This window comes from Chionomys nivalis, chromosome 6, assembly GCF_950005125.1.
Source record: "Chionomys nivalis chromosome 6, mChiNiv1.1, whole genome shotgun sequence".
Classification (NCBI taxonomy): Eukaryota; Metazoa; Chordata; class Mammalia; order Rodentia; family Cricetidae; genus Chionomys; species Chionomys nivalis.
The window spans coordinates 1,298,868-1,326,161 of NC_080091.1; the positions used below are offsets into that span (position 1 = coordinate 1,298,868).

The following is a 27,294-nucleotide window of genomic DNA, read 5'->3' on the forward strand; positions in this document are numbered from 1 at the left end:
GTGGAGCGGGGGAGGGAGAGTGACTGAGGATGTGCTGCCACATCTGTAATTCTAGCACTCTGTGGCTTTGGAGCCTGTCCTGGAACTAGCTCTGTAGACCAGGCCGGCCTCGAACTCACAGAGATCCACCTGCCTCTGCCTCCCGAGTGCTGGGATTAAAGGTGTGCACCACCACCGCCCGACAGAATTGGTTTTCTTTATCCAACAAGTGGGACCTGGACAATGAAGTCAGGTGGTCAGGCTTGGTGACAAGTGCCCTACGCTCTGCCCGGTTATCTGCCTCAGTTCCTGCCATGGCTTGTTGAGAGGCTGTAACCTGTAAGGCAAATAAACCCTTTCCTATGTAAGTTACTTTTGGTAGTGTTTATCACAGCAACAAATACCAATCTAGTACGCCCTTTGAGCCATTTTGCTGGCCCACTCTTTTTGTTTGTGTGGGCTTGTTTAGTTTTGGAGACAGGTTTTCTCTGTGTAGCCCTCGCTGTCCCAGAACTCCCTTTGTAGACCAGGCTGGCCTTGAACTCACAGAGTGCTGGGATTAAAGGCGTGCCCCACCACTGCCCCACTTATTTTTTTCTTTTGACACAGACTCTCGTATTCTAGGCTAACCTTAAATTCTAGATCTTCCTGCCTCAGCCTTCCAAATGCTGAAATCTCAAACGATGAAGTCATTAACTTGTGCATATACAATTATACCTATTCTACCTGTAGGGTAAATTCTTCAAACTGTCAGACTGGACTGCTGGGTCAAAGGAGACACTTGTTTATGGCTTAGGAAGATGATAGCAAACCACTGTCCATGGGAACTAGGCTATCATATGCCAACATTGTTTGATTGTTCATGTGTTTCACCTGCTATTATCCACAAATTATTTCATTAACTTTTGATCATTTGCCAATCTGATAGGTAGAAAACGACATCTCAGGGGAGTGGGGGGAGGTGGCAATATTTGGGAGGAGGGGAGGGAAATGGGAAACGGGGAGCAGGTGGAAATTTTAATTAAAAAAGAATAAAAATAAAAATTAAAAAAAAAGAAAATGACATCTCACACAGTTTTCATTTTCATCCAAATGCAAATTATCTTTCCACATACTTAATAGTCATTTTGTGTGTCCTTCATACAGTTTTTTCCGTTTCCCCAAAAAATAAGATGGAAGGGACTGGCGATGTGGCTCAGTGGATAAAGGCTCTTGCCGCCAGTTTGATTGTGTGACCCGCATGGTAGAAGGGAATGACAGTGCGTGCTCTCGCTCGTTCTCTCTCTCAAGCTCACACGCGCGTGCATACACACATGCACACACAAAATAAATGTAATAATTCTTTTAAAAAGGTTTAATTATTGGCTCTATGGCACCATGGATAGCACACTGGACTACTAAACAACAAAAACATATTTAAGAACGTTAAGTTGGAATACAGAAATAATACAAGAACTCAAGTAACTTCCCTTCGGGCAGTCTTGGTGCATGCTGTTAATCCCAGCACTTGGGAGGCAGAGGCAGGTGGATCTCTGTGAGTTTGAGGCCAGCCTGGTCTACAAGACCTAGTTCCAGGACAGGCTCCAAAGCTACAGAGAAAGCCCGTCTCAAACAAACAAACAAACAAACAAACCCCCAAAAAACAGAAAACAGAAACAAAAAACCTTCCCATTCTTTCTTTAAAAAGTATTTTTAATTTTTGTGTGTATATATATGTATATCTGAGTGTTCAGGAGTCCACAGGAGTCAGAAGAGGCCATCAGATCACTGGGTGCTGAGAACTGGGAAGTCTGGTCCTCTGCACCGTGTCAAATGTTCTTAACTGTTTTTTTAGCCCAAAAGAACATAATAACTTTTATACTTTTATTATGTTTTATTTATTTATTGTGTGTGGAGGGTGGGCACCACACGCCATGGCATGTGTGTGGTAGTCAGAAGACAACCTGTAGCGATTCTCTCCTGTCACTGTGTGGGTCTCTGGACTTGAAAGCAAAGTGTTCAGGCTTGGTAGCAAGCATCTTCTCGCGCTGAGCCATCTCACAGGCTGCTATTTTAAAACAAACAGGGTGCCTTGTAATCCAGACTGGTCTATTCAGCCCAGGATGACTTTGGAGTTTTTTAATCCTCTCTGTGAGTTATTTCAGGAGTTCAGAAAATGTTTTTATGGAAGTGAAGCAAAGCTGCTGCCTGAGATTTTTACAGTGTTTCTCCTTGGAGGAAGTCTTCCTGCAGGTGTTAGGCAGGTCTAAGGTTCTCGAGGTTGTAACCCAGGTTCTAGCGCCCTCTGCTGGCTCATCCGTGAGCAGCCCTTGCTAACTCCAAGAGGAAGGACAGCTAAATGTCCGCTTCAGTCATAAATGCCCAAGGTACTTGGGCAACATGCATGATCAATATGTCCAGAGACTCTGTCAAATAGCCAGGGGGTTATGTAAGTGATGAATGTTAAGTTTTCCCTCCCTTACTTTTTTTTCTTTTCAGATTATTTCATTGATAAATTAACAAATTGAGTATGCACGTGTGTAGGATGTGTGTGCGGCACAGAGGACAACCTGTGGAAATCAGTTCTCACCTTCTGTTGTGTGGGTGCGTGGGTTGGAGTTGGGTCCTCAGGCTTTATGGTGATGTGTCCTCACCCACTGAGGGGAGGGGTATTAACCATTTTAAATAGAGTGGTCAGAAATGATCTCAATGAGAACAGCAGGGAAGTAAGGAAGTGAAAAGCCAGCCAAGTGGGTTATCTGGTGTAATAACATTCCAGAAAGAGGGAATTGCCAGTGCGAAGGTCCTGAGGCAGACATGTGTATGTACGATCACTGAGTAAACAGGAAAGAGACCCAGAGGAGTGAGCGGTAGAGAGGGAAAAAGTTACCGGGCAAGATGTTTCAGTGGGTAAAGGCCCTGGCTACCCAGCCTGTGGCCATGGGCTCAGTCCATGGGCCCTGCACAATGGAAGGAGAGAACTGACTTTGGAAGGCCCTCTGTCCTTCATGTGTGTGCCCTTGAATCCACAAACACGCACAGACTTGCACGCACTAAATTAATAAAGAAAATAAGCAAAACTTTTTAAACTATCTTTTTAAAAATTTATTTATTATGTATACGGTGTTTCGCCTTCATGCCTGTCTGCAGGCCAGAGAAGGGCACCAGGTTCCATTACAGATGGCTGTGAGCCACCATGTGTTTGCTGGGAATTGTACTCGGGACCTCTGGAAGAGCAGCCGGTGCTCTTCTGATCCAACTCACCAGCCCAAGTGTGTTTCTTTTAAAGAGTGGGGGTGGGGAGACAAAGCAGGAAGACACAGGGCAGATCCTTAGAGGTCTCCGGGAAAGGACTTGGTCTATTTGTTCTTCTCAAACCAGGGTTTCTTTGTGTAGCTCTTACTCTCCTCCGACTTTGTAGACCAGGCTGACCACAAACTCTGAGATCTGAGATCTACCTGCCTCTGCTTCCCTAGTGCTGGGATTAAAGCACCAGCTATGGGACATGACCTTTAATTCACGTGGAAGTCCTGTATAGGTCTCTAAGCAAAGAGCTAACAATACCGTGGCATTAAGAGCCTCCCTCTAGCTGCTCTGTGGGCTCACACATAGAATTGAAATGATGACAGGAGATGAGGACTTCCTTAATCCAGGCTGGACCAGGATCCAGGATGGAAAACACAGTGGTGGTGAGACGTGGCTGGGTACCGGATACCTTTTGAAAATGAAGCGTATATGATTTCCGTATTCATTGGAATATGAAGTTCAATAATGGTTAGGGCTCCAGCTCAGTTGGTAGTGTGCTTGCTTAGCAACCATGGAGTCCAGGGTTCCTTCTCCAGCACCAGATAACCAGACACACACACACACACACACACACACACACACACACACACTCACTCAAGATCATCTTTGGCTACGCAGAGTTCCAGGCTGGTTTGGGTTACATAAAAAACCTTGTCTCAAGAACAAACACCAGTCGGGTGGTGGCGCACGCCTTTAATCCCAGCACCCTGGAGGCAGAGGCTGGGATCTCTGTGAGTTCAAGGCCAATCTGGGCTACAAAGTGAGTTCCAGGACAGGCTCCAAAGCTACATAGAGAAACTTTGTCTCAAGAAACCAAAAAACAAAGACGGGAACAAACAAAACCCTGCAAAAACTACCATTTGAAATTTGAACAGTGAGAAGTAAAGAGGAGACTTCAGGTGAACTTGTCTTGATATCAAGGACAGGGTAGCCATTAATTGAGACATTGCCCATTTTAATATTTTATTCATTTTGAGACAGGTCCTCTCTATAGCTCTGGAAATCCTAGACCAGGCTGGCTTTGAACACAGAGATCTTTTCCTGCCACTTCCTCCCGAGTGCTGGAACTAAAGGCATGCGCAACCATAACTGGCTGTCCTTTTAATATTTTATTTTATTCATTTACTTATTTATTTATTTATTATTTTTTTATTTATTTATTTATTTTTTTTTTCGAGACAGGGTTTCTCTGTGGTTTTGGAGCCTGTCCTGGAACTAGCTCTTGTAGACCAGGCTGGTCTCGAACTCACAGAGATCCGCCTGCCTCTGCCTCCCGAGTGCTGGGATTAAAGGTGTGCTCCACCACTGCCTGGCCTTTTTTTCTTTTTGAGACAAGGTCTTCTATAGCCCAGGCTGACCTCACATTTCGCTATGTATCTGAGAATAATATTGAACTGATGCTCTTTTGTTTTTAAATCACATTTTAATGTGTCTTGAGACATGGCTCACAAGCAGGAGCACTGGCTGTTCTTTCAGAGGACGCGTGTTCCATTCCCAGCACCCACAGGGTGACTCACAACCATATATCTGTAACTCCAGTTCCAGGGGATTCAACCCCATTTTTTGGACAGCTTGGGCACTATGCACATACAAAGCACATGTATACATGCAGGCAAAACCCATCACATAAATTTTCTAATTACATATTTATTGTGTGTACCTGTGTTTGAGCGTGGGGCTGTGCATGCCACAGTGCATGTGTGGACGTAAGAGAACAACTTGGGGAAGTTTTCCTTTTCTCTATTTGAGTCCTGGAGTTTGAATGCAGGTTGTTTCTCCTTGGCGAGGCGTCTCACCTGCCTTCCTGCTTTTGGAGCTGAAGTTTTAATAAAGTTTGAAATGAAGGACTATTACCCCCTAGTGGTTATATGGGGAATAGCCTAACTCGTTTTTTTTTTCCTAACTCAGTTTTTGTTTTGTTTTGTTTTGTTTTATATTCTTATCTTCTCCCAACCCAACCCCGTCAATCTTGTTTTGCAACAGGCAAGACTATGACTTCTGATTCTGCCTCCAAGTGCTGAGATGACACCCACATGTGTTTGAAAGCCCTAGACACTCCTTTGTAAGGTGTTTTTTTTAATTATTATTATTATTTGCAGTTAGGATCATGTGACAAATCTTCACAAACGCCACAATAGTGTGGTTAGTTTTTGTGTTTTACTAATGAGTGTTGATGTTTCCCTGCATGTGTGTGCACCATAAGCATGTATTGGTGTCCAAGAAGGCTGGAGAGGGCATTGGACCCCCTGGAACTGGAATTACAGATAGGTGTAAGCTGCCATGTGGGTGCTGGGAACTGGACAGTGCTCTAACCACTGAGCCAAAGCTCCGGCTCTCCAGCCCCACTGGTTGCTTTATCTACAACCACTTTATGAAAGGAGATTTCTGTGAGGTGACAGCTTGTAATTGATGTCAATCTTAAGGACTCATACAGGAAGGCTATGTAAGTGTTCCATTTCTTCTGGAATCTTCACCCCCTTGCTTCACTGTGGGGTCTTTCCTGAATCAATTACTCAGAACTGGCTTTGTTTGTTAGTTGGTTTATAGCGAGGTTCACTCTAAAACCCCATGATTAGGGGGGAGGGGCTGGAGAGATGGCTCAGTGGTTAAGAGCACTGGCTGCTCTTCCAGAGGACCTAGGTTCAGTTCACAGCAACCACATGGTAGTTCATAAACTGCCTGTAACTCCAGTTTTAGGGTATCTGGCATCCTCACACAGACATGCATGCAGGCAAAACATGAGTGCACATGAAATAATAATAAATAATTTGTATTTTTTTAAAAACATCATGATAGTTTGGAACTCATCATGTAGCCCACGTTTGCTTCAAACTCATGATGATCCTCCTGCGTCCTGGATTCCAGGAACCACTGTGCCTCCTGACCAATCGATTGCCTTTAATAGTTTGCTTCTTTCTTTCTTTCTTTCTTTCTTTCTTTCTTTCTTTCTTTCTTTCTTTCTTCTTTTTTCTTTTTCTTTCTTTTTTTTTGAGACAAGATCTCTCTGTGTGACAGTCCTGGCTGTCCTGGAACTCACTTTGTAGACCAGGCTGGTCTCAAACTCATAGAAATTCTCCTGCCTCTGCCTCCCAAGTGCTTGCACTATCACCATCCAACTCATTTCCTTGTTTCTTTATTTTGTGTGTCTGTGTGTGTTTGCACAGGTGCGAGTGTGTTGTGAGTGCTTGTGTATGCATGTGACGATCAGAGGACAGCCTTGGACACTGTTCCTCAGGTGTCATCTCTCTTTTTGACTCAGGGTCTCCCCGTGCTCTGAAACTGGCCAAGATGGCTGACCAGAGAGCCCCAGAGAACTCCCTGTGTCTCTTTTCCCAGTGCTGGGACTCCAACCACTTGCCACCATATCCATTTAGAAAAAAAAGAGCTTTGAAGAATGGAGCTCAGGTCCTGCATCACTCTGGGACTCTTCTTCCATTATGTGGATTTCAGGGGTCAAACTCAAGTCGCCAGGCTTGGCAGCAAATGCCCTCATCCACCTTCCAGTCTTTTTCTCTTCAGCACTTTTTTCTTTTTTGTTTTTTGAGATAGGGTTTCTCTGTAGTTTTGAAGCCTGTCCTGGAACTAGCTCTTGTAGACCAGGCTGGCCTCGAACTCACAGAGATTTGCCTGCCTCTGCCTTCAGAGAGCTGGGATTAAAGGTGTGCACCACCACCACCAGGCTTCTCTTAAGCACTTGCTATTAAACCTATAATAAAACTACTGTCTGAAGCCATCCTGCTGTATGCAAAATTTCATTCTTTGAATTCATGAGACAAGAACCTGTCTGCCACTGATTCAGTGGAAATTTTGTGTGACCATGAAAGTCCATCACCCTAACTCCTGATTGAAAGCACACATGGGGCTAGGAAGCTTCTCTCAAACTCAAGGACATATTACTTTCCCAAATCATTAAGATATGAGAAACCCCTCTGTGCAATAACTGACCTTGCTCAAAGTCAGGGAGGTAAGCAGGGGACAGTGGGGATGATACATGTGTCAGAAATGATGTGTGCCTCCATCCCAGAACTCCCTGGGGGAGGGAACAGCTGGTGTGGGCCACCTGCCTCTACCTAGGGAGGGGAGGAGTGCAGGATGAGCTAAAGGCTGAACTGGTGGCCATGTCCTTTGAAAGCCCCATCTGCGAGGTCGGGCAGTGGTGGCGCACACCTTTAATCCCTGCACTCGGGAGGCAGAGGCAGGAGGATCTCTGTGAGTTTGAGGCCAGCCTGGTCTACAAGAGCTGGTTCCAGGACAGGCACCAAAGCTACAGAGAAACCCTTTCTCGAAAAAACAAAAACAAACAAAAAAGAAAAGAAGAAAAGAAAAAAGAAAGCCCCATCTTCATCCGCAGCCCAGAGTCTGGGGGTGTTTATCTTGAGAGTCAGTCACAGCCCCTGTAGGGCTGTTGCATTCCTGACATGGTAGAGAGCACTCTGGCATATTCTAGAGGTCCTTGAAATGGCAAAGGAGCCCAAAGTGGCTTCCAAGGGCTTCATGTGCACTCTGGAGTGGTTGAAGTTGGCTTCTCCTCCCCACCCGTGCCCTGTTTCTCTCTGGAGACTCTATTGTTGATCTGAGATAGCTTGGGACAGAAAAGGGTCACATTTTCTATCATAGACATGAAGGGTGTTAGCAATGGGGTATATGGGAGGGGTTGTGAACTCTAAGATTATTGCAGTTTTCTCAGAAGGCTGCTTTTTCAGTTTTTAAATTAGATTTAATAATTTTATTTTGTATTTTTTCGTGCATGTATGTGTGGGCACCACATGCATGGTTGGTACTTGAAGAGGTCGAAAGAGGTTATGGGATCCTCTGGAACTAGAGTTACAGATGGTAATGAACTACCATGTGGGTGTTTGGAACAGGAACCTGGTCCCCTACAAGAGCAGCAGGGGCTCTTAACAGTCATCCTTCTGGTCCCCCTCTTTATCAGCTTCTTCTTTTTTTTTTTTTAAAAAAGTTTTAAATAAGATTTATTCTTTCTTTCTTTCTTTCTTTCTTTCTTTCTTTCTTTCTTTCTTTCTTTCTTTCATTCTTTCTTTCTTTATCTCCCTGCTCGCTCTGTGTGTGTGTGTTCACATGCGTGCATGTACGTGCAAGAGAGTGCATGTGGGAGTGGGCACATACTCAGCACATGTGTGGAGGTAAGAGAACAGCCTGTCATACAGCCAGCTCTTTCCTTTCACTGTGAGAGTTCTGGGGAACAAATGCAGGTCTTCTGGTCAGGCAGTAAGTGCCCTACCCCTGAGCCACCATCTTGTAGGTTTGTGCTCTCTCTCTCTCTCTCTCTCTGACATGGTCTCTGTGTAGGCCTGTCTGTCTGTCCTGGAACGCTTACCCTTTCCCCCAGGCTGGCCTTGAACTCACTGTGTAGCCAAGGATGACCTAGAACTCCCATTCTCCTGCCTTTACTCTCCAGCTGCTGGGATGGAAGGCATGTGCCGCCATACTAGGAGTAAAGGCAGGGCTCTGTGCATGTGAACCAGCACTGTACCAGTTGGGGTCCATCCTTAGCTTCCCACTTTCACACAAAGGTCATTGTTCATGTTCTGTTTCCTGATAATCGGCTCAGCTGGGATCTTTCTCGTTCTTACATAGTGGGGGATCCAACCCAGGCACCTTTTACATGCCAGGCACATGCCATTCCAGCTAGGCTATGTCTCTAGCCATTTTAAAATATTTTTTCATAACTTTGTACATAAATGCTCTACATCATTTTTACCTGTCCCTCCCCCTAAACTCCTTTCATGCCCTCTCCCAAATTCATGGTGTTTTCTTTAATTATTATTGAAATGTATATACTTATGCACTTAGAATATATATATTCTAATTTATAGATATATAAAACCTACTAAGTTATTAGCATTGTTTGTAAGTATATGTGTCCATGGCTGATTGCTTGGGATTAGACATCTTGTTTGGGAGCTCATCCCCTTGAGAAAATGGATTCCCCCTCTTTCAGCAGTCCTTGGCCACTTACAGCTCTTCATCTTGCAGGGGACCCTGTAGAATTTCCTCCGTCTATACTGGCATGTCAACTGGTGTCACTGTGCTTGTCCTGGAAGGACTGGCTCACACAGCATCTGGAGGTAGGTGCTATGACAACTGACAGTCCTACTCCTCTGTAAATGTCATGAAATACAACAACGACTGTACCGGCAAAGATATCTTGGTAAGTTTGAGGCCTGGCTGGGTCATAGAGACCCAATCACAGAACAAAAGAAACAGGTGGTGGGTGGGGCTGGGGAGGAGATGGAGAGAGAACACATATGACAACAAAACAGCACACACACATGCCTACAGACAGACTGCTTAAGAACATGCGTGTTAGGTTTTACTTTTGTTTGTTGGTGGTTGAGACAAGGTCTCACGTTGTCCCAGGCTAGCCTCTAACTCATTGTGTTGCCCACTATGAATCCGATGCTGCCATCCCAGCATCCAGCAGGTGGAGACAGAAGGGTCGGTAGTTTAAGGTGTGATGCTAGTCTGGGCTACGTGATATCTTATCCCAGAAACAAAACCAGGGCAGGGTGGACAAGGCAACTTAGCAGGTTAAGGCACTAGCTTGATAGCTTGATTTTCTGAGTTCGATTCCTGGAACCTACATGGTAGAAAGAGAGAAGCAATTGCTCTAAGTTGTCCTCTGATCTCCACAGGCACGCCTTGGCATGTGTGCCCTGCTTCTATTAGATAAATGTGAGACAAACAAATGAAACCCAATACCAGTTCTAAACCTTAAAGAAACAAACAAAAATTAAACAGCAAAACAATCAAAACCAAACTTCTACAAACAAAAACACCTTCAAATCACAGTACTGGTCACCTGGGGAGTATGGGGTCTGCTGAGTTTGGGATATCTTATTATTGAGGATGTGGTATAATGGTAGCTGCTTTATAGCTAGGTGTCTTGGCCTGAGATGGTGTATAATGACTTTCTTTTGGGCCACCAACCAGCTTCCAAATTACGACACAGAGACTTCTTATTTTATTTTATTTTAGGTTTTTCAAGATAGGGTTTCTCTATAGCTTTGGAGCCTGTTCTGGAACTATCTCTTGTAGACCAAGTTGGCCTCAAACTCACAGAGATCCACCTGCCTCTGCCTCCCAAGTGCTGGGATTAAAGGAGAGCACCACCACGCCCGTAAACTTCTTATTTTTTTATAATTAAATTTTTTTATTCATTTTACATCCGATCACAGTTTCCCTTTCCTTCTCTCCCTCTGTTCCTTCCCCCTCCTCCCTTTGCCTACCCTCCCCGTTTCTGTTCAGAAATGGGCAGGCCTCCCACGGGTTTCAACAGAGCATGGCATATCGAGTTGAGGCAGAACTAAGCTCCTGACATGGAGACTTCTTATTAATTATGAATGCTCGGCCTTATCTTATGCTTGTCCCACTAGTTCTTATAACTTAAATTAACCTGTTCCTCTTCACCCATGTTTTGCATTTTTTACCCTTCCTTTCATTCTGTGAGTCCTGCTTTGTGGCTGGCTGGCAGCTGCTGGCCCTGGGCATCTCTCTCTCTCTTTCTCCCGCTTTCTCTTCTCATACCTTTACCCTCACCCTCTCGCCTAGGTTCCTCCTCCTACTTATTCTTTCTGCCCACCAGTCCCAAGTATCCCTCTACTGCCTAGCTATTGGCTGTTCAGTATCTTAGGCAGGCAAGGTAAAACAGCAAGACATCTTAACATAATTAAAGAAATGTAGCATAAACTAATATAACAGATCTCTACATAGTTAAAGTAATATTCAACAACATAAATAACAAATTTAACACATATTTACATAGTTAAAGTAGTATTCCATAAAAATGGTGGCACATGTCTTCAATCCCAGCTCTTGGGAGGCAGAGGCAGGCAGATCTTCATAAGTTTGAGGCCAGCCTGGTCAATATGGCAAGTTCTAGGACAGCCAGGTATGCTATATTGAAAGATCTTGTTTCAAAAACAATAATAAAAACAACAAAAAATATAGCTATCCTTTTTCCATAACAGGAAACAGAGACAAAGCTGCGGAGGGAGGACAGACAGCAAGTGTCTTCCTCGTCGCTCCTTGTTTTTTTTTTTTTTTGGTTTTTCGAGACAGGGTTTCTCTGTGGTTTTGGAGCCTGTCCTGGAACTAGCTCTTGTAGACCAGGCTGGTCTCGAACTCACAGCTACCTTGTTTTTTGAGACAGTGTCTGTTGTTGAACCAGGCACCTGCTGCTTTGGCTAAGCTTGTTTCCAGGAATCCTCCTGTTTCTGCTCCCTGGTGTTTGGACTGTAAATGTGTCTCACCCAGTGCTGGTGTGGGATCCAAATTCAGGTCCTTGTGCTTGCAGAACAAGCACTTTTTCAAGAGAACCATCTCCCAAGCCCCCACACTGTAGATTTCTTACAATCAGCATGGTTCCAGTTCTGGCAGTTTGTTCTTGGTTGTGGGAGAGCTTCCTTGCGCAATGTAGAATGTCTTTTCTGCACCTCTGGGTTCTGCTCAAAAATGGCCAAAATACACTGTGGTGGTTTGAATGAGGCCACTAGATCTGCAGGCTTAGTTCCCAGTTGGCGTCCTGTCTGGGAAGGATATGGTGTGTGGCTGGAGGGGTGTATCACTGTGGGAGGGGTGTATCACTGTGGGAGGGGTGTATCACTGTGGGAGGGGTGTATCACTGTGGGAGAGGGTGTATCACTGTGGGAGGGGTGTATCACTGTGGGAGGGGTGTATCACTATGGGAGGGGTGTATCACTGTGGGAGAGGGTGTATCACTGTGGGAGGGGTGTATCACTGTGGGAGGGGTGTATCACTGTGGGAGGGGTGTATCACTGTGGGAGAGGGTGTATCACTGTGGGAGGGGTGTATCACTGTGGGAGGGGGTGTATCACTGTGGGAGGGGTGTATCACTGTGGGAGGGGGTGAGCTTTGAGGTCTCACAAGCCCTGATCAGTTCCAGTGTCTCTCTGTTTCTCTCTTCCTGCTGCCTGTGGATCAGAATATAAAGCTCACAGCTCCCATGATTGCCTGTTTCCCACCATGATGATCATGGACTAAGCGTCTGAAACTGTAAGCAAGCACCCAATTAAATACTTGTTTAAAATAATAAAGAATTGCCTTGGTCGTGTGTTGACTGAGGTTTCTGTCCTGCCCGGTTCCCACAGTCATTAAGTCCCAAAGAAATCACACAGAGGTCTATATTAATCATAACCTGATTGGCCCATTAGCTCAGTCTTCTTATTAACTCTTTTTTTTAAATATTTATTTTATTTATTTATTATGTATACAATATTCTGTCTGTGTGTATGCCTGCAGGCCGGAAGAGGGCACCAGACCTCTTTACAGATGGTTGTGAGCCACCATGTGGTTGCCGGGAATTGAACTCAGAGCCTTTGGAAGAGCAGGCAATGCTCTTAACCACTGAGCCATCTCTCCAGCCCTTCTTATTAACTCTTATAACTTACATTAGCCCATTATTCTTATCTGTGTTAGCCGCATGGCTCAGTACCTTTTTCAGCAGCGTAGTAACATCTTGCTTCTTCTGTGTCTGGGCAGGACTGCAGAGGGAGCTTCTCTCTTTCCAGAATTCTCCTATTCTCATTGACCCGCCTCTACTTCCTGCCTGGCTACTGGCCAATCAGCATTTATTTAAAACATAACTGACAGAATATAGACAATTGTCCCGCACCAGTCATGGTGTCCCTTTGTAAGAACAGAACGGTGCCTGAGACACACTTCCCCCAAGTCACAGCACTCAAAGCTACTTCTAGGCCCTCCCAAGCCTTTGGCAGGAGAATCATCACACATTTTAAGTCATCCTGGGCTACCTAGTGAGACCATGTCTCTAAAACAGCCACAAAAAATGCTTCTTGGACTGGGGATTGGCTCACCGTGTTCTATCATTTGTGGAGCACAGGTGAATAATGGTTGGAAAGTTAAACCTCCTTAGTTACACATTTGTCTTACTGATCTGGTTCTCTCTCTGTCTCTCTCGTGCATCATTTCAATTTACAGTTAAACATTTTTGGTTCTGACTTCAGAGATTGAACCAGGCTTTGTACGTGTTAGACACATGCTCTACTTATTATGCAATAAAAATATTTTTACAACTCCAAAATTTCCATGGCAAACTGGGCATGTTTCTTCAGCCAATCAGCCAATGAAAATAGAGCAAGCATTTTATAAATGGAAAAAAATAGGGTTTGGGAATATAGCCAGGCATGGCGGCATGTGGTTGTAGCCTTAGCCTTGGGTAAGAAATAGGGTAACAGAGACAGGTGGGCCTGAAGATCATTAGCCAAACAGGTGAGCTTCTCAAAAACGTAACAATGGAGAGCCCACAGAGTAGAAGACCTGACATCATCCCAGCTTCTACATGGACTATCACCTCCATGCACATGTTCACACTACAAACATACAAACAACGCACACACACACTATTGTATAAATATATTACTGTACAATCTGACTGCTATAGCTTCTGTAATGAAAAAAAAAAGAGACTGGGAAAGATTGAAGGATCATGTAGCTCAGGTTGCTTTTGAACTCCTGCTCCTCCTGTCTCCAACCTCCCAGTGCTGGGATTACAGGCTTGTACCCCACAGACACAGCTGGCACAGCTGGGTTAAATCTGTCAAACTGTGGTGACAGCTTGTTTCAAAGGCTGGGAGGTGGACGTTGAGGAGCAGAAGTTAAAGGTCATCTCCGAGGACATCAAAGTCAAAGTACAAAACAAGACAAAAATCTGGAAAAGTATAACACCAACAAAAAAATGAAACCCAAGCCATTGCCCAAAACCTGGAGCAAACAAAAACCCTGTTCTCCCACCAACTCACTTCACGCTAACATACCCAGTTCAAAGTTCATGCAGGGAGCTTTATACTTCTTATCTTTGCCTGGTGCAGGCTCCTTTAAACGTCACCTTGAAAGCTGCCTTCCAGAACCTTTCCACTAAATCCTAAATTCTCCACTCAAGGCAGATGAGGGCCTTGCATCTCATTTTCTCTTCCACAGACTACCCATCACTCCTTCACATGAACCATCGTTTGAAAGGCACAAGACAGCAGAGATCCTGCCCCCTAGGAGACTCACTAGCCTGGCACACAATTAGTCAACGCGATGTTAACAGGAAACAGTGGTGGCTTTCAATTATCACATACTCCAGATGGGTTAGAGTTAAACATACTTTTAAAAAGTTTTATTAATTTAGCCAGGCAATGGTGGCACATGCCTTTAATCCCAGCAGTCGGGAGGCAGAGGCAGGCGGATCTCTGTGAGTTCGAGGCCAGCCTGGTCTACAAGAGCTAGTTCCAGGACAGGCCCCAAAGCTACAGAGAAACCCTTTATTGAAAAACCAAAAAAGAAAAGTTTTATTAATTTACTGTGTGTATGAATGTGTGTGGGTAGATGCATGGCACGATATGGAGGTCTGAAGACAACTTGCGGGACTTGGTTCTCACCGTTGCTTGGTCCCAGGGATAGAACTCAGACAGCCAGGATTGGCAGCAAGCACCTTTACATGCCATCTCACTGGCCTTAAATATAGTTAAAAGTCTCTCTCTCACCTATCTATGTGTCTGCTCTGCTGGGGATGGGGTAGAGCACTTGTCTAGCATGTATACATCTTGGTTAAATACTCAGTACCACAGTAGGTAGGTAGGTAGAGGATAGATAGATGATAGATAGATAGATAGATAGATAGATAGATACACATAGATGGAGCACCTGGAGGTAGGGAAGGCATGACACGCAAAGAATAGTTCTAGAAAGGGGCACACTATGTTCAAAGGTCCCGCGTGGGTCTTAGGACTTCATATCCTAGTCACATTTAAATTTGCCGCATAAATTCCACAGAAATAGTTTGTTTAGATTCCTCCTGTAGATCCCAGTGTGCTGTGAATGAAACCCCACCTTCTTAAGTCCTGGAGCAGGCAGGATTCTGCTGTGGCTGGGGCAGCACTAGGGCTCCGTCTTCGCAGATCACTACTGTAGGCCCCGCCCCCTGGCGCGTCCCCACCTCCGCCCCCGCCCAGACGACCCACTCTGCCATACTATTGGGTAGTTCTGTCAAATTCGAGTTCTGGTTGGCTGAAATGGCCATCAGTTAGGGGTGAAAGCCTTGATAACCCGGCCCGAGCTTCGAAGGGGCGGGCTCGGGTGCTGTGCGGGCGCGGCCGGGGCTGCGGATTCAGGTAATGTCCAAACTTGCCGGGATCCCTATGGGGGTCCTAGAGGGGAAATTCAGGACACAAGTGTCGGGGGGGGGGGGGAGTGAGGAGACGCGGTTCATTCAGTCCCTTCTATGGGCTCTGTGCTCTGCGACGGGGTGGGCGCCCCGTCCTGTAATGGTGATTCTTCGGACACTGGGAGCCCCAGGTAGATGAAAGTCTAGCCCGGGAGGGGAGCGCTATATTGAGCAGATTGTCGCCACGTAGCCATCCAGGACCCAACGGGGAGCTTGTGCTCACCGGAATCTTCCAGATGCCTAAGTGACCCTTCTCCAGAGTTGGTTTGAGGACTTGGGACTGGCTCTTTCGGGATGTGCTTCTTGCAGGGAGGTGGAGGGGGCGGGTGATACGGAAACGGTGTTGGAGGGAGGCACGGATGGCCCCCCGGACCCATAGACAATAGTAGCGGATGGAACCGCCCAGCGGAGTTTCCTGTAGGAAACTGCCCTGTCTTTTCGAATCTGACCTGGTTGTGTATGTTTGGGGAGGGTTGTGTGTGTGATGAACCAAGGATCCCTGTTCTACCATGGTCTACCCGCATCCCACGTCATGAATCTGAGAATCCCGGCCCAACATTAACCGGTGCCATCATCAGAGTCTTAGGTCAGGAAGACATACCCTCTTCAGGACCTCGGGTGCGCACTGTGTGCTCTGTCTCCCAACCTTCAGGTTTCCTGATAGAGCTCTGTATTCCGAAATAGCTCCAGGGGCGGGTGTGGGGGCGTGCGCCGTGGCTTCAGCTCTGATGTCCTAATGAGGGGGTCCTCAGGCAGAGGATCTGGATTTAGCTTTGATAGCCAGGCAGTGTGGGAGAGAAGAGGGCAGCTACACGCCCCACTCCGGGAGGCACTGGCATGTGGAGCAGTCTAGGTGGGGGCTAGCTCCAGCACACTCGCTACTCCCCAATCAAGGGCTCTTGCTGCGCTGACTGGAGCTAGATGGGAGGGTGAGCAGTAAGTGGCTCAGGTTCCCTGCCATTTCTGGGGAGGGGAAGGGAATCTTTCCAAAAGTGCCTATAACCCCAGTTACAGGAGAGGTCAAGGTGGGAGGATTGAAAGGTAAGTCCTGCCTGAGAGCTACAGAGTGAACTCAGGGCAACTTAGTAAAGAGTCTTAGGGATCAGCAAGATGGATTGGTCAGTCATGGTGCTTGATGTCATCCCTAACATTCCTGAGTTGTGTCCGTGGGATCTACTTGGTGGCAGGAGAGAAGTAACTCCACAGAATTGCCATCTAACCTCCACTCTCACCCTGTGACATATCTGCACCCACCCACCTCCCACAAAAAAAATAAAGTGTAATTAAAGAGAAAAGGGCTGGTGGTGTAACTCAGTGGTAGAGAACTCACTTAGCATGCTTGAGCCTTAAATTTCATCCTCAGCATGGGAAGGAGGGACTGGGGGCCCCGGGAGGGACTGGGAGCCCGGGAGGGACAGATAAAGAAAAAACAGGCATTCCTTTGGGTGTGGCCATGCATGCCTGAAATCCTGGCATGTGGGAGGCTGAAGCAGGAAAATTTGAGTTGGAATGAATAGATAAACAGGCCCCCCGGCATGGTGTGGTGCATGCCTGAAATCGCCAGTACTCCAGAAGCAGAGGCAGGAGAATTTCTGTTAGTTTGAGGCCATCCTGGTTTACATAGCAAGTTTCAGGTGAGCTAGCACTGTATAGTAAGATCCTGTCTTAAATAAATATATAAAATAAGATAAAATAAACAAAAAGCAAACAGGACAATATTCAGCAATGACAGGACAAGCTCTGTAAGTTCAGGGCCAGCCTGGCCTGGCTTCATAGACCTTGTTTCAAACACAAACAAAACAGAACAAAAAAGTCCAAAACCCTAGCAACCACAAAACCCGCAAACTTTCAAAACAAGCAAACAAAACACAGAACAAAATAAAATGGGTTGGTGAGATGACAGTTGCCTGTAAGTCTGAGTTCAGGCCTCGGTACCCACATGGTCGAGAGCACTGACTCACAGTTGCTCTCCAGCCTTCATATGTGTGTTGAGGCATACATGTGCCCCCCCCCCGAAAACAGTCAAGTGTAGTCGCTAATACAGAGATCTGAACAAGCTACATGGATTCAACCCTGCAGGCCCATGCATGTCTTTTGGGATACAGCTTATAGCTTCATTGCTCTGCACCTCTGTTTCTCCGTCTGTACGGTGGGGAGGGATTAGCGATAACCTCAGGACCAACTGTAGAAGGCGCAGGCTGATGTGCATAGACTACTGAGGGAAAAAGAGGAAAGAAATGAGGCTGTGGCTGTGGTTCAGTCACTAGAGTGTTTGCTTAGCATGCATGAAGCCGTGTGCTCCATCTCCAAGACTGCTCAACCAGGTGTGGTGAAGCACATTCTAGCACTCAGGAGGCCGAGGTAGGAGGGTCGAGTTCACAGTCCCCCTCAACAACATAGGAGGCTTCCGGAGACCCTGTCTCAAAAACCAAACAAAAGCAAACAGAAAACCAGTGGGGCTGGAGCGATGGCTCAGTGGTTAAGAGCTAGAGCTGCTCTTGCAGTCTGATTGCTACTGAGCATCTATGTTGACTTCAGCTTCGGAGGATCTATAACTTTTGGCCTCCAGGGACAAATACTCACACACGGACACACAGACAAACATTTTTAAAAGCCTTAAAAAACCCAAATTGCAAACAATCAGCAATAATCCTACTGTTATGTACCACCCTACTAATACCCACCCAGCCCTCAGTGCAGCCCCTGGGTCTGGCTGTTCCAGCTGGCCTGGGTCTTAGAAATGACCTGCAGCTGTTTTCTCTGTACTATAGCTTTAGATTTGGATGTGGCCAGGTCACTGGAGGAGGGGACCGGCTATACAGAATCACACTCCAACTGTGTGAAAGGCAGTTCCAGACCCCTGAGCACTGCTCCAGGCTTTTTCCAAAAACCGGTTCTTCCCTGGCAATTTCCTGAAAACAAAGCCGTGAGAGGCACTGGCTGTCCTCCACGGTGACCTGCCAGCCTGCCCCTTGCAGCCGGTGTGAGGGGACAGGAAACAGCTGCTTGGGGTGGGGAGGAGGACTTCAGAGCCTCAGATTGGGGGGAGGACGGAGACAGGAGGCTCAGAGAGCAAAAGGGGATGCTTGAAGTAGTGGACAGGGGGATGTGTTAGGCATGCTGATGGGTGCTGAACAGCTAGTAATGTCTGGCACACAGTGGCCATCCGGAATACCAGAAGCTGAGAGAAGAGTGGCTGGATTCTTAGTTGGTTGGAGCAGAGGGGTGGTGAGCCAGAAGGTGGATTGGGTCTGCCTGCTGGAAGGCTTCAAAGTCAACAGCTTGACTGGCACTACAACTAAGGGGTCCCCAGAAAGTGGACAGAGCCTAATCTGAAACGTCCCCCCCCCCAGGCAACGGACTTAACTGATCTGCTAAACGTTTTCTTGCCTTTTTGTTTGTTTGCAAGGACAGGGTTTCTTTGTGTGGCCTTGGTTGTCCCGAAACTAGCTCTGTAGACCAGGCTGGCCTTGAACTCAAAGAGATCTGCCTGGCTGCTCTGTAAAACATGAACAATAATATATGTTGCAGAATTCTTTTGGGGTTAATCAGGGAGAGTATACAGCAGGCAGTCAATTTGAGCCACTTTCTGACTCCGTGGAGGCTTTTCATAAGCGTTCTCTGAAGTTCCATTATCCCATCATTCTGTTGTCTCTCTCTCTCTCTGTGTGTGTGTGTGTGTGTGTGAGAGAGAGAGAGAGAGAGAGAGAGAGAGAGAGAGAGAGAGAGAGAGACTGAGGATTGAGCTCAGGTCCTCATGCATGCTAGACCAGTGCAGTGTCTTGAAGCCACACCTTCCCTAAACTGTTTTTGATTTTCGAGACTCTAGTTGTTCTGAAATTCACAAATATCCTCTTGCTCTGGCTTCTGAGTGTTGGGATTTTCTTTTCTTTCCTTCCTTGTTGCTCCCTTCCTTAAAATTTTATTTTATGTCTAGGAGTGTTTGCCTGTATTTATGTACATAGTTCATGTATGTGCTGATGCCTGATGAGGCGAGAAGAGGGCATTGCATTGACTGGAACTGGAGTTAGAGGAAGTTGGGAGCTACCATGTGAGTGCTGGGAACCAAACTTGGGTCCCCTAGAAGAGTAGCAATCACTCTGAACTCTTTAGCCCTTTTCTATCTTCCTTTATCCATGTTTTGTTATATGTATAAGTACCTGAGTGTACATATGTGGACCATGAGTATATACATGTCCTCAGTGGCCACTGTTGGATCCCCAGGAACTGGAACTACAGGTGGTTGTGAGCTCTCCAGTGCTGGGAACTGAACATGGGTCAATTGCAAGAATAACAACTGCTGAACCATCTCTCCAACCCACTTTTCTGAGATAGGGTCTCATGTATTCCAGTCTGACCTCAAGTTCTCTAACTGAGGATGATCTGAACTCCTGATCCTTCTGCTTCTCCCTCCTAAGTGCTCCGGTGACAGGCATGCACCATGAGTCAGTAACCAGGGCTTCAAGCATGCTAGACAAGCATTTTACCAAGTGAACTGTATCTCCAGCCCAGGATTCATTCATTCATGTTTTTGGTGGTGCTGTGATCCAATTCATGTCCTTGTGTATGCTAGGCAAGTGCTATACACCACTGAGCCAAACCCCTGCTTCTAGACCCTCACCTACTAACCTCCATTGTCACCTGAAGAATCACACTCTCTGGACTCTTTGTCTTCTTAGGGGTTTGTGTTTCCATTATAAAGCCCCACAAGCCAAGAACAGAGCCTTGGAGCACTGTACTGGACACGTTTCTTCCTCGGTTGCATCATTGAGCTATCTAGACTTACACTTTCTGTCCATCATTTATTGAAGGGGTTTGCAAGTAACCTTGCTTAAAGTTCCAATGCCCACTTACATCTTATCATTTCTCTAAGAAAAATGTAAGAAATGAGTGTGTGTTACTGGGGACTGAACCTACTACCTGGAGAACGCTAGGTGAGCACTGGCCATTGAGCTACACCCTCAGTTCTGCCTTAACTTTTTGAGACAGCATCTGTCTAAACGACGGACAGCATCTGTCTAGACGGAGAGCATCTGTCTAGGACATTGACTAAGTTAACCTTGTACTTGTTTTTTTTTTTTCCCTTTAAAGACAGGTCACACTATGTAGTTCTGGCTGTCCTGGAACTCACTTTGCAGACCTGGCTGGCCTCGAACTCACAAGATCCACCTGCCAAGTGCTGGGATTAAAGGCGTGCGCCATTATGCATTATGCTTGGCTTGTACTTGTGATTCTCTATTACCAGCTTTCTAAAGTGCTAGATTTTAAGCCTGAAATACTTCTGCTTTTTTTTTTCAAGATAAAGTTTCTCTGTAGCTTTGATGCCTGTCCTGGAACTCGCACTGTAGACCAGGCTGGCCTCGAACTCACGGAGATTCGCCTGCCTCTGTCTCCCGAGTGCTGGGATTAAAGGCGTGCGCCACCACCACCTGGCTAACTTCGACTTTCTTACTTTTCTCTGCTTGATGTCTTTCTTGCTTCTGCCTTCCTAGACTTGGAACTTGGGTGTTCCTACTTTGTTCACTTCAAATTTCAGCTACACATGGTGGCACAGACTTGTCCTCCTAGAACTTGGGAGGCCGAGGCAGGATTATGATTAGCAAGCCCTTGTCTTAAAGCAAAAGTGGTAGAGCGTTTATGTAGCCTGCACCAAGTCTTGGGCTCCTTCAGTAGCATCAACATCTCCAAGGGTCTTGAAGGGAGGAGGAGAGCCTGGGAATGGGTGAGGTGGAAGAATGCTCAAAGTTTCAATGGTGTTGGAGCGAACATCAGATTCAAACCAAGGGACAAGGCTGGATTTTCACCCTTACTTCTCTGGGGGACATTTTTCAGGCTGTCTGGTGGCTACTCCAGGAAACATGGCCAAGTTTGTCCTGAATCAGAACCCGCCTGGTGAGTGTACAGAATGATCCCAGATCCCCACTGGGTGCTTTTGTGTATATATGGACATGGCCAGCAGTTCCCTTTTATTATTAACACCGTGGCCACACGGCCTTTCCCAGAATCCTACTAGCCAATGTCATGACTTTATTTAAAACCCATTCATGACACGCCCCATAAATAATGCCCACCCCCATGGTGGTCTAGAGGCCCCTCTGCCCATCCCGCCCTCTTTTTGCCATCCTGGACTTCCTGACTTCCATCCAACTGTCACTCTTCAGCACCCCTCCCTCGAGTGTCTTCCATGGGCCATTTTTCTTCTTGGAATCTTCTGTCCTTGCAGCTGCTTCCTCCTTGTTATGAAGGGCTCAATCTTTTAAGTGCCTGTCACAGGAAATCTTTCCTGACATAAGAGCCAAAGTTGGCTTCTGCAGTGGTTCTGTATTTCATAGTGTATTGTTGTCTTGAAACTCATTTGAAATGATTGTCTATTTACGGCTAACAAGAGGGCCCTGATATTGTCTTCTTTACTATCCCAAGTTTATAAGTTTTGGCACCTAGTGGGTGTGCTCAATACACATGACTGCATGCCCATCCGAGCGCAGATGTGCCTGCAAGCCTCGGGTGTGCTCAATGGCAACTATACAGGTGCATCACTGGGGCAGGGGGGCAGGGAACACATTTGTTCACTCTTTTTGGGTGCTTTTCAGTTTGGCCCCTCTTCCCTTTCCATGTCCTTGTTATTCCACAGACCTGGGTGGCTCACGCCTGTATCCAGGCTCCACTGGGAGTGCTCGCAGCCCTAGCTCTCCCTACTCGGTGGAGACACCTTATGGCTTCCACCTGGACTTGGACTTCCTCAAGTATGTGGAAGAACTCGAGCGCGGTCCTGCCTCCCGCCGAGCTCCAGGCCCCCGGCACACACGCCGCCCGCAGCCCCCCCGAACTGGCCTTACGGGGGCGCGGAGCCCAGGCGCCTGGACCTCCAGCGAATCCCTGGCCAGTGACGACGGCGGGGCGTCGGGCGCACTCTCTCCTGGGGCGTTCTCGGGGCTCTTGCTACCTCCGCTGTCACCCCGCTCCTTCTCGCGCAATCCGCGCGTGGAGCACACGCTCCTGGAGACCAGCCGACGACTGGAGCAGGCACAGGCACGGGATCGCGCGCTCAGTCCGGCCCGTGCGGTCACGCGTAGCCCGCGTGGGTCGGGCCGCAGCAGCCCCGCCCCCAACCCCGCCCTTGCTTCACCCGGCCCTGCCCAGCTGCAGCTGGTGAGGGAGCAGATGGCCGCGGCTCTGCGGCGCCTGCGCGAGCTGGAGGACCAGGCACGCGCTCTGCCCGAGCTGCAGGAGCAGGTGCGCGCGCTGCGCGCCGAGAAGGCGCGGCTACTGGCCGGGCGCGAGCAGCCGGAGCAAGAAGTGGAGGCCGAGGCGCGCCCAGACAAGCTCTCCCAGCTTCGGCGCCTGACCGAACGTCTGGCCACCTCAGATCGCGGAGTCCGCTCCAGGGCCAGCCCCCGGGCTGACGATCCCGACGGGTTGGCTGCCAGGCGCAGCGAAGGCGCTCTGCAGGTCCTCGACCCGGTGTCTAGGACACCCGATGGGGAACCCCAGACTCGGGAGGCGGGCACCGAAGTCGTGCCCGAGACCCGAGAGGCGGATGCCCAGGCAGTACCTGAGACAGGGGAGGCTGGAGTGGAGGTGGTCCCTGACACTGTTGAGGTGGACACGTGGGTGACCGAGGAGCTGCTGGGGCTACCTGAGGCTGCAGAGCGTGAGCTGGAGCTGCTCCATACCAGCTTGGAGCATCAGCGCGGGGTGAGCGAACTCTTGCGGGGTCGATTGAGGGAGTTGGAGGGGGCCTACGAGGCTGCAGTGGCCAGGCCTCAATCTCGAGAGGTGGCCACCCAGACCCAGTTGGGTTGCACTGAGAAGACCACGCAGACGGAGCTCTCAGTGGAGAACCAGCCCAGACCAATGGCTGGAGACAAGGAGGTTGCCCCTGCTGGTGAGTTTCCTTGACTCCTGGTTGAGCCCTGAACTGCCAGGTCGCTGAAGTCAAACTCAGTGGTGCCCTTATGTGATTCCCTGCCAGGCATCCTCAAATCCATCATGAAGAAAAAAGATGGTACTCCAGGTGCCCAGTCCAGTCAGGGACCCAAGAGCCTGCAGTTCGTTGGGGTCCTCAATGGAGAGTGAGCGCAAACCCTTTCCCAGGATAGCATCCACAGGGACACAGGCTCATCCCAGCTCTGCCCCTCTGCTCACAGCCCTCTTGACTGAGTCAGTGGGCTCAGCAGATGCCTTCCATCCTGTTCCCAGGTATGAGAGCTCCTCCAGCGAGGATGCCAGTGACAGTGACAATGAAGATGGCGTTGCGGAACTCCCCAGGAGTAGCTCTTCTGGGTCAGGCGATGAAAGTGGGGGCTCTGACGCTGGAACTCCTGGCCCCCACAACGACCAAGACTCAGAACCTGAGGCACAGCTAGAGCCGAAGGCAGGGACAGAAGGGAGGTGAGCTTTCTTCAAAGGTCTGCATTGCAGGGACCCTCTCCTGGTCACCGTGGCCCAGGACCCTGAGTCTAGACTGGCCTCCCTGGCAGGTGTGAACTGAGCCCGCGTTTGAGGGAGGCATGCATTGCTCTGAATCGACAGCTCATGAGGCCTCGTGGAGTTGCCAGGGATGGCGTGAGTGTGGGCCCTACCTCTCCTCCCTGACATCCTTCATGAGGAGTGCAGGGTTTCCTAGAGCTCTTGCCTAGATACTTACCTTCTAGGACAGCTCTGACCTTTTCTTGGACTGCCCACCCACAGCTCTAAGATCAGAGCTCCGGACCTATTCCACGAAACTTAAAGAGCAAGTGGGTACGCACTGCTACACTCACGTAGTCCTCTATTTCCCCAGAATGTAACCTTTTTGAGTCTAGGAACCTTACTGACTATATTTCCTTCTTGAAGAGGGTGTGGTTCAACCCCTCTACTTAGAAAGCATTGGTCTTGCTTTGCTTGCCAAGATCACCAGAGGTCTCTCTCACACCCCCTTCTTTTGCACTGATACCTTCTTTGCCCCTGCCCTACCAGAGTGCAGCACGCCTTGTGGCCCAGGAATGGTTTCGAGTGTCCAGCCAAAAGTGCTCTCAGGCTGAACCTGTGGCAGGGGTGCTTCGAGGGGTGAAGAGCCTGGGGCCTGAGCTGCTGGCTCATGTGGTGAACCTGGCTGATGGCAATGGAAACACAGCTCTGCATTACAGCGTGTCTCACAGGAATTTGGCCATTTCCAGCCTGCTACTGGATACAGGTCAGGGAATTTGTGAAGAGGTCCAGGGTGGGTGAAGGCTAGTGCTGTTGAGGGGCACAGAAAAATGCTGAGTGGCTACATTGCTGTTCACTTGGCCAGAAGCCAACATTGGGTGTTTTCTGAAAAAACTTCCCATTGAACCTGAAGCTGTTTGTCTAGCAAATCCCACCTGTTTCCATTTCCCCAGCCTTGGGGGTTACAGACATGTGCCACAGTGCTCAGCTTTATGAGGGTACTGGGGATATTTAGTGCTCTAACCCCTCTGAACACCCAGACCTAAGTAAGGTCTTGTTGTATGGCCCTTGGCTGGCCTCAAATTTGTGCCTTTGTCTTGGTCTCCTCACTTTATCTTCTTCAGCTGTTGAGTCAGCTCCTCTACCCCTGAACAATGGCACCCAGGTTTGAAACCAGAGATTTCAACTTACACCCCCTCCCTGGGTATACTGTATTCCTCAATCTCCAGGTCTGGCACTTTTTTTTTGAGACAGGGTTTATGTAGCTCTGGATGGCCTGAACTCACTAAAGGTTCACCTGTTTCTGCTAGGATTAAAGACATGTGCCACCATGCCTGACTGCTTCCCGAGTTCTTGGGTCCCACTGTTTATCCCCAAGGTGGGGAGGGTTACTCACTGCTTAGGTTTCTGACTATCATGAAGCCATTCTGTTCACCTGCCTCATCTTACCCCCCATGGCAGCACACACACACCTGAACAGGTGTGACTACTCTGCTCACTCAGTTGCTAGTCTCATTTAACTTCACATCAGTGAGACAGGGTTTCTCTGTGGCTTTGGAGCCTGTCCTGGAACTAGCTGTTGTAGACCAGGCTGGCCTCACACTCATAGAGATCCTCCTGCCTCTGTCTCCCCAGTGCTGGGATTAAAGGTGCGCACCACCACCCCCTTAGTCAGTGAATTAAAAAAAAAATCTGATTTTTGAGACAAGGCACAGGGTGTAGGGCTGGGTCTATGTAGCTCAGCTGGTAGTTTTGCCCAGCAGTCTCAGTGCTGAGGAGGTGGAAGCCTAGGCTATGAGATGCTATCTCAAAAACTGACAACAGATGCTCACCCACCATCTGTGATGCAGGACCCAACAATGCCCCATCTCCCCAACCAATCAGCATCTGATGCTTGAAGTGACAGACCTCTCTTCTTCGCAGGAGTCTGTGATGTCAATCACCAGAATAGAGCCGGCTATTCTGCACTCATGTTGGCTGCCCTCACTTCTCTAGGGCAGGAGGAGGAAGACATGACTGTGGTCAAGAGACTTTTCAGCATGGGTGATGTCAATGCCAAGGCTAGTCAGGTGCATATAACACTCCCACTCACAATGGGTGGATAAAATGGTGTTACTTCCTACCTTCAAACCTCTTTCCCTTGTTTTCCAGACCGGGCAGACAGCCCTCATGCTAGCCATCAGCCACGGCCATCAGGACATGGTAGCTGCCTTGCTGGAATGTGGGGCTGATGTCAACGTACAAGATGCTGATGGCGCTACAGCACTGATGTGTGCCAGCGAGTACGGACGCCTTGATACAGTTCAGCTGCTGTTGGCCCAGCCAGGCTGTGACCTAACCATCTTAGACAATGTGAGCCACCAGTGAGGGCCTGAGTAGTGGTGCTGTGTTCCACTATAGACCAAGGACTTAATGTCATATTATTTCCCAGGAGGGAACAAGTGCCCTGGCCATTGCACTGGAGGCTGAACAGGATGAGGTGGCAGCACTGCTCCATGCTCACCTGACATCAAACCATGGCTTTCAGGTAAGTGTGGTCCCCAAGAAATACAGATGCCAATGACGTTCAGAAGCTTTTCCTAAAGAACAAAGACTGAAAACCTCTGCCTGCATTATACCACAAAGCTCTGACTGTTTGATGCTTAACTAACAAAACCGAGGTACACACAACTTTAGGTTAGGATCACACACATGAAAGGGATAGCCTAGCTACCTGTTTTGGGAAAGGAGCCCTTTGCTGTAGGGAGAAGAGAAAGAGCTCCAGCCCCAAACCTGGAGGCTTGGTGACAAGGAAGTGTGCCTAGGAGAACACACCCTATGGGTAGAGCATCCGACAGCAAGTGCTGGGTTATCCCTGGCATTTTCATGACTACTTACCTAGCTGGGCCCACCCCACTCTTACCCTGACATAAAATGGGATGTTTCCTGTTTTTACATCCTTTACCTCCCTTTCCCATGACTAAAACTCCCGTCTACAGAACCTCTTTCTTTGCTCTAGGGCCAGCCTCCCCCAGGCACACCCAGCTAAGGGATGCAGTGACAAATGACCCAACCTCCTTTGAGCAGCTGCTACCCTCTACCTGGACTGCAGGAGACACTCTCCTCTCATGTCTGAGCTTCTGAATCACAGGAGGGCACCTTGTGCAGATGCTGGAGTGATGATACAGCTCTCTACCCACTCCATAAAACACCGTTCCCAATAAAGCATTTCTACTGAACTTGTACTTTGCGTGGGTGTCAGTCTACCCCATCTGCAAAGCACCTATGGAAGGGGCTTTCAGAGTGCACAAAGAGTGAATGGTCCAAAGACACTGCCCTGAAAAAACACATTCAAAAGGATTCCAAGTTCTAGACCAGCCTAGGTACAAGAGGGGGAATAAATTAAAAAAAAAAAAAAAACCCTAACTGGA

The 27,294-nt window shown here is 48.0% G+C and overlaps 1 protein-coding gene across 2 annotated transcripts; it reads left to right on the forward strand.

Moving 5' to 3' along the window:
- Positions 1–15,380: 15,380 nt before the first annotated feature.
- On the forward strand, positions 15,381–27,097 carry Kank3 (KN motif and ankyrin repeat domains 3). 2 transcript variants are annotated; one of them, XM_057772509.1, is made up of 11 exons: positions 15,381–15,422; positions 21,308–21,367; positions 22,107–23,360; positions 23,448–23,547; positions 23,675–23,866; positions 23,956–24,040; positions 24,434–24,650; positions 25,808–25,953; positions 26,036–26,236; positions 26,316–26,411; positions 26,883–27,097. In XM_057772509.1, the coding sequence occupies exons 2-11, from the start codon at positions 21,334–21,336 to the stop codon at positions 26,910–26,912; spliced, it is 2,355 nt and encodes a 784-aa protein (XP_057628492.1). In that variant the 5' UTR covers positions 15,381–15,422; positions 21,308–21,333; the 3' UTR covers positions 26,913–27,097. The 2 variants fall into 2 exon arrangements, with proteins under 2 accessions (XP_057628492.1, XP_057628490.1); XM_057772507.1 differs by lacking the exon at positions 15,381–15,422 and adding an exon at positions 19,314–19,526.
- The last annotated feature ends 197 nt before the right edge of the window (positions 27,098–27,294 follow it).

Bases quoted from the DNA above. Each gene is read 5' to 3' on its own strand.
- Kank3 (XM_057772507.1), top strand. From the start codon at position 19,463: ATGAGGCGAGAAGAGGGCATTGCATTGACTGGAACTGGAGTTAGAGGA. The intron at 21,368-22,106 runs GTGAGTGTACAG...GTTATTCCACAG, and splicing joins CCTGAATCAGAACCCGCCTG to ACCTGGGTGGCTCACGCCTG. The intron at 24,651-25,807 runs GTCAGGGAATTT...TCTTCTTCGCAG, and splicing joins CAGCCTGCTACTGGATACAG to GAGTCTGTGATGTCAATCAC.